At 38.8% G+C, this 6,895-nt stretch overlaps 1 protein-coding gene across 1 annotated transcript; it reads left to right on the top strand.

Annotated features, from left to right (window-relative positions):
- Positions 1–3,318: 3,318 nt before the first annotated feature.
- LOC104979929 (vomeronasal type-1 receptor 4-like) lies at positions 3,319–4,227 on the top strand. Its single transcript, XM_010828479.1, has one exon. It carries the CDS (start codon positions 3,319–3,321, stop codon positions 4,225–4,227), a length of 909 nt encoding a protein of 302 aa, XP_010826781.1.
- Positions 4,228–6,895: the final 2,668 nt, after the last annotated feature.

Here is a 6,895-nt window from a genome sequence, read left to right as displayed (position 1 = left end):
GTGACAAGGGGAATGTTCATCTTTCAAAAACCAACTCATGGTTTCCTTGGTAGTTTCTACTTCTTTTCTGGTCTTTATTTCATTCATTTCCACTGTTTTTCCCTTATATATCTGCTAACCTTTGCCTTAGTTTTGGGTGGGTGGTTTGGTTTTGTTTGGTTTGGGTTTTTTTGTTTGTTTGTTTTGTTTTTTAATGTGATTTTTTGGTTTGTTTTTGTTCTTTCTGGTATAAAGTTATGTTTATTAGAACCTTTTTTTTCTTAATCTCATTTGTTGTTAAACCATTCCTCTTAGAACAAAGCCTGTGCTGACTCCTGTAACCTTCGGTTTGCTGTGTTCCCACTCCACTTGCATCTCAAGGTATTTTATTTCCATTTTTATTTCCATTTGGATTTTCTTTGACCACAGTTTGTTCTGGAGTGGTTGTTCATCTCCATGTATCTGTGATTTTTCCAGCTTTCATGCTGTTATTGGCGCCTTATTGCATATAATTACCGTGGAAAAAGACACTTCATGTGATTTCAGTGTTAAATCTGTTAAGACTTGTTTGGGGGACTTCCCCGGCATTCCAGTGATCAGGACCTCACTTTCCAAAAGAGGGTGTAGGAGTTTGATCCCTGGTCAGAGGTCTAACATTCTACATGTCTCAGGGCCAAAATCAAGACATTAAAAAGAAAGCAATATTATAACAAATTCAATAAAGACTTTTTAAAAAAAGACCTGCTTGAGTCCTAATATGTGATGTGATCTGGTGAATGTTCTCTGTGGTCTTGAGAAGAATGTATATTTTTCTGCTCTTGGATAGATTGATCTGGTTATGTCCATAAAGTTCAACTGTGCTAATGTGTAGCTAACTCCAACATTTCCATGTTGGTTTTCTGTCTGATGAGAGTGTGAGTATTGCAGTCCCCACTATGATTATGTTTCTTGCTTTAGATATGATAATGTTTGCTTTATTGTTTAGATGCTCTGAGGTGAGTGAGAACTTATATATGAGGCTTGTCTTGTGCACCAGCATGATGATGACTATTGCAATCTTAAAAGACTACAACATGGTATAAATGTAATATTCATATGCACTGGGAAGCCAAAAAATTGTGTGACCCACTATATTATGACATTGAATTTATTGCTATGGTTTGGAACCAAACACAACTTCTCTGAATTACATTTGTATTTCTGCTGTGAACCTCACTATTTCTTTCCTTTGGGCTTAATTCGTTCTTCTTTTGTAGTTCCTTGAGGTGTAAAGCTATTTTGTTTGAGACCTTTCTTCCTTTTTCATATAGACATTTATCACTATCAACTTAGCTCTTAATCTGCTTCCCATAGGTTTTGTTATCTTGTATTTCCATTGTCATTTTCTGAAGATGTTTTATTTTTGATTTTTCATTTCATCCATGTAGTTTAATCTTCACACAAGTATACCAGCTCCAAGTAAATATAATATGCCTAGCCGCTGTTAACAGAGAAGGCAATGGCACCCCACACCAGTACTCTTGCCTGGAAAATCCCATGGACAGAGGGCCTGGTGGGCTGTAGTTCATGGGGTCGCTAAGAGTCGGACACGACTGAGCGACTTCACTTTCACTTTCACTTATTATTGAATTATCCCATTTTCTTTAATAATTTGTAGTTTCATATCATTGTGGTTGAAAAAGATGCGTGAAATGATTTCGGTCTTAAATATGTTAAGACAAATGGAGAATGGACCATATACACTTAATATATTTTCTGTTGCTGATGGATGGTGAGTCTGTTAAGTTCATGTGGTCTCATGTATAGTTTGAGTTCAATGATTCCTTATTGATTCTCTATATGATTAATCTATTGCTGAGACTAGGAAATTAATGTCCATATTATTACTGTGTGTTGTATATTTTTCCCCTTGATTTATGTGAACAAGTCCTTAGTATATTGAGGTCCTCCAATGTTGGGCTTACAGATATTTACAGTTGTTCTATTTTATTAATGAATGGATACTTTCATCATTATATAATGACTTCCTTTGTCTGTTTTTACAGTTTTTGCCCTTTAGTCTATTTTTGTCTGAGATGACTCTAGTTACCCCTACTTCTTTGGGTTTCTACCTGCATGGACTGTCTTTTTCCCTCCCTTCTCTGTAGGTCTATGTGTGACCATGAAAACTTCAATTCTACATAACATGGTCCTGTGGGACTCCAGTAGGCTGAGTACCCTTCACTGTTGGGGTGGGTGATTAGAGGGTCCACCCCTTTGGGGGCAGCCACAGAGGTTGGGGCATGAGATGTGTGTGGACAAGTTCCTTCCAGGCACAAGCTGAAGGCTTGGCTTCATTTTTTGAATCAAACCAGAGAGAGAATGTGGAAGCAGTGGCCACTTGTTCTTTCAGTCTCCTGGGAGCCTCCCAGTCAGCCGCTCGATGCAGTGCTTAAATGCCAGATCCTCAGGCAGTAGCTGATAGAGAGTGCAGTCAAACTCCAGCAGGGTGATGGTGTTAAAGCCTATTCATGCTGCACTGATCCTGGGGATGTGGCCGTGGTGGGTGCTAGCAGGTCATTTCACAGCTACTTTTTTATTTTCTTAGCCCTTTGAGGCTCCACAGTGCCCATCCACACTGGCTACCAGAGCTAAGTGATTTGAGGGAGCTAACGTGGTTCAGGTCCTTACTTCTCAGAGAAGCAAGTAGTTGCGTGTTTCATTGTGATTGGAATGCACCGCGCTACACGTGGGCTCATGGTGAGCAGGTGTCCCAGACGTTCCCACCTGTTTTGATGTGGGTGTTTTCAAAGTCATCTGATGTGTGCAAGTCATTCAATGATTTCCTGAATTTCTCTCAAAGGAATTGATCCACGTGTAAATATATTCACTGTGTCCATGGGAGGAGCAAGCCTCTGTGTTGCCATCTTGGTGAAATCACTCAGTACATTCTTGTAATAAGTGGGATGATCATGAATCCTAAAGTGGTAGAGCACATTCTTATCTCTGTCTTCTGTCACTCATATACCTGATACATATTATTTAATACCTATGATGGGTCATCAAATGTTGTTGAACAAGACAGACATGGTTCTTGAGTTCATGGACCTTACATACAGGTGGAGAACAGGATATACAAGTAAATAGGAGTAAATAAAAAATTATAATGGTAAAACTTGTAACTAATATCAAGTGTATGTTCTCCAGGTAGAACTGATTATCTGGCATATGAGAGTGCCATTTTTCTCAAGAGAAGTAAAGAGTGAGAGTCCCTTCCCAGTCTTGGTTCTGTAAGAAGACTGCTGATGTCATCACCTGCACAGCTTCCTTTCTGCTCCAGGACACTCTGAAATCCTCTCCATGTCTTTTCAGAAAGATGTCCTACGAACTGCAAGCCAGGAAGCTCTGAAAACCACCTATCTCTTACAGATGGGAGTTGGGTCTCTGGTCAATGTCATCCTTTTCTTCCAAAACATCTCTCCAGTCTTGTTTGGACACAAGCAGAGACCCACAGACACTATTCTCACCCACATGGCCCTGGCCAATCTCTTGGTTCTTCTCTCCTCTGGGCTTCCCCACACAATGACAGCTTTTGTTTCAAGTAAGCCCCTGTCCAGTCCTGGGTGTAAACTTGTATATTACATACACAGAGTGGCTCGCAGCACCACCCTATGCTCCACCTGTGTCCTGAGCACCTATCAGTCCTTCACTCTCATCCCTAGGAGAGAAGGGAGGTCATTGCTCAGAAGAAGAGCCCTCAGGGTCACAGATTCTTCCCATTGGATCTGTTGGATATTCAGTGCCTTAGTGAATAGCTACGTTCCTGTGAACATCACTGGTCTACAGGACACGCACAACTATTCTGATGCTCAAGGCAGGTGGTTCTGCATGTCCTTGGGTCATAAATCAGGCTTTACCTTCTTGTGGTCTGTCTCAGATGCCATATTTATTAGCCTCATGGTCTGGTCCAGTGGCTCCATGGTGCTTCTTCTGCACAGACACCACCAGAAAATGAAGTATATTCACACCCCCACTGGACACCACAGATGCCCCCCAGAGACCAGAGCCACCCACACAATCCTGATGCTGGTGGTCACCTTTGTCATCTTCTATGTGCTGAATTCTATTTTTGCTTTTTGTATTAGTGCTTTTCACGATTTTCGTCTATGGTTGCTGCAGATCTCTAGTGTCTTAGTTTCATGTTTTCCCACTGTTTCCCCCTTCCTCTTTCTCCTCAGGGATCCTAGAGCACCTAGATTCTGCTCCTGAATTATTAAAATGTATTGTTAAAGTGCGAAATGTACAGTAGACAGCTTCAATAATGAAAGTAGTGACTCTCTTCTGTAACTATTTCCTCAGTAATAGTGTTTCTCCAGTATAATTAGTATATAACATAATGTCAGTTCCAGTTGTGCAGCATGATGAATGGGAATTTATATGTGCTGCAAAATGGTCACCACAGTGTCTGATTGATATGAAGCCTGCATAAAACATTACAAATGTGTGGAACTGTATAGTCTAAGAAATTCCTACGTATTCTGTAAAATGGTCAACAGTGATTCTGAGCAGAGTATAAACACTTTAGGAACTCATACAATGGCTACAAAAATCAAAGAGCACAAGTTTAGAGCCCTAACCCTGTGCTCTGCAACAAGAGAAGCCACCACAGTGAGAAACCTGCACACGGCAACTAGAGATTAGCCTCCATCACAGCAACGACACAAAACCCAGACGTAGCAACAAAGACCCAGTGCAGCCAAGAATAAAATACATAAATAAAAATTTTTTAAAGAAAGAAATGTATCATTAAAAAAATACAAACTCTTTTTGAGGAAATCATTTCCTTGATGGCCAGTTCAGCTCTTTAAAAGAAACCTTCTTCAGGAGTTTTTGCAAATTATTTTTCCCATATGTTGCATCTAATACCTGATGTACATTGACACATAATCTATGTTTGTCTAGATAAATATTACTGTAGGGTGGATGGAAATATTTATTTCATGGATGAAGATAATAAATACAGAAAATGGAGGTGTTCTTCTGTATTACCATATACCTTTATTCACTTGTATTTTCCAGTGTGCTGTAGTGTTAATTCAGAAAATAAATGTTATTCATATGGGTTGCTTCTTCTTTCAACCTGAATTTTCTTTACGTGATTGACCATCGATAAATGTGGTTGATTGAAAGGATTAAGTAACATGAAGGAGGGAGTAAAAACTGTCTTTATATTTGTCACTTGAGTGTTTATTATTCATCACTGAAAATCAGAAACTTGGGTCTTAGTTTTCAGTTTTTCCTGTTTTTTTTTTCCTCTTTTTTTGCCTTTTATTTGGATAGTCTAGTGTTTTGTTTTTTGCATTCCATTTGAAAAATATATAGTCTTATGGTATAACTACTTTTTTATTGGTTTGATTTTTGCAGCTATTGTATGAGTTCCTAAAGTGTTTATATTCTGCTCAGAATCACTTTTGACCATTTTACAGAATACGTAGGAATTTCTTAGACTATACAGTTCCACACATTTGTAATGTTTTATGGCACTGCTTTTATAAATGCTTACTCTCGATACATATTATTACCCACAGTTAATGCTATGATTTTTGCCGTGATAAGGTAGTTATCTCTAATGCAACAAGTCTGGTAATACCAAGTGTTGAAAGGATATGGATCAAGAGGATTTCTTTTTTTCTCTCTTTTTTATTTTGTTTTTTAATTATAGTCGACATGCAATGTTATATTTGTTTCTGGTGTACATCATAGTGATTCCACATTTATTTACGTTATGAGTTGATCGCCGCAACTCCCGTTACCACTCCTCTCTGCAAAGTGTTGACTGTATTCCTTATGTTACAGCTCAGTGACTTATTCACGTCATAACTGGAGGTTTGTGGCTTAATCTGTCTCATCTGTTCATCTGTTTCATCCAACCTCCAACTTCCTCCTTCCTGAAAACCACCAGAGTATCTGCCTCTATGAGTTTGATCTTGTTTGTTTTGTTTTCTTTTGCAGACGCCCCATGTAAGTGAAGTCACGATATTTGTCTTTCTTTATCTGACTTATTTCACTTAGCATAATAGGTCTAGGTTCATCCATGTTGTTGCAGATGGCAAAATTTCATTCTTTTTCTGGCCAAGTAATATTCCTTTGTATACCACATCTTCCTTATACATTCGTCTGTTGATAGATACTTAGATTGTTTCCATTTCTTAGCTATTGTAAATAATGCTGCAATGAACATTAAGGTGTCCATATCTTTTTGAATTAGTGTTTTTGTTTTTTGGAAATCCAGGATTAGAATTTCTGGATTGAATGGTAGTTCCATATATAATTTTTTGAGGAATCTCTATTCTGCTTTTCACAGTGACCACACCAGTTTACATTCCCACCAACGGTGCACACGAGTTGCCTTTTCTCCACATCCTCACCAACACTTGTTATTCGTTGTCTATTTAATAATAGCTTTTCTGACAAATGTGAAGTGATATCTCATTGTGGTTTTGACTTGCATTTTCCTGATGACTAGTAATGTTGAACACTCATTATTACTGCTTTATAATATTCCATTCATTACTTATTCTAGTGCTGATGGGTATTTGAGTCTTTTCTGGCTTTTTACCATTGTGAAACATGCTGCAATGAACTTTCTTACACATGTGTTCTGATGAATATGTATAAGGGTTTCTCTGGGTTATACAGCTGATCTGCATGAAGAATATAAATGTTCACGTGACAAAATAATGTCGCGTTATTTTCCAAACATGTTGAAGAAGGCTTCTCAGGCTGCCTGAGATGCTGCATTTCCCCTGCTGACTGATTCAGCCCCTCGTACTGGGCCAGGTGCTTTGCCACAGCCAGGTAGGTTCAGCTGAGGGGCAGAAGGTCTGAGTCTGACCAGCAGCACCCAATGGAAAAAGACATTGGTCCATAGAGGTCG

The sequence above is a fragment of the Bison bison genome, unplaced genomic scaffold, assembly GCF_000754665.1.
Source record: "Bison bison bison isolate TAMUID 2011002044 unplaced genomic scaffold, Bison_UMD1.0 scf7180017858633, whole genome shotgun sequence".
In the NCBI taxonomy this organism is placed as follows: Eukaryota; Metazoa; Chordata; class Mammalia; order Artiodactyla; family Bovidae; genus Bison; species Bison bison.
This window is presented reverse-complemented; position numbering and strand designations above follow the sequence as displayed.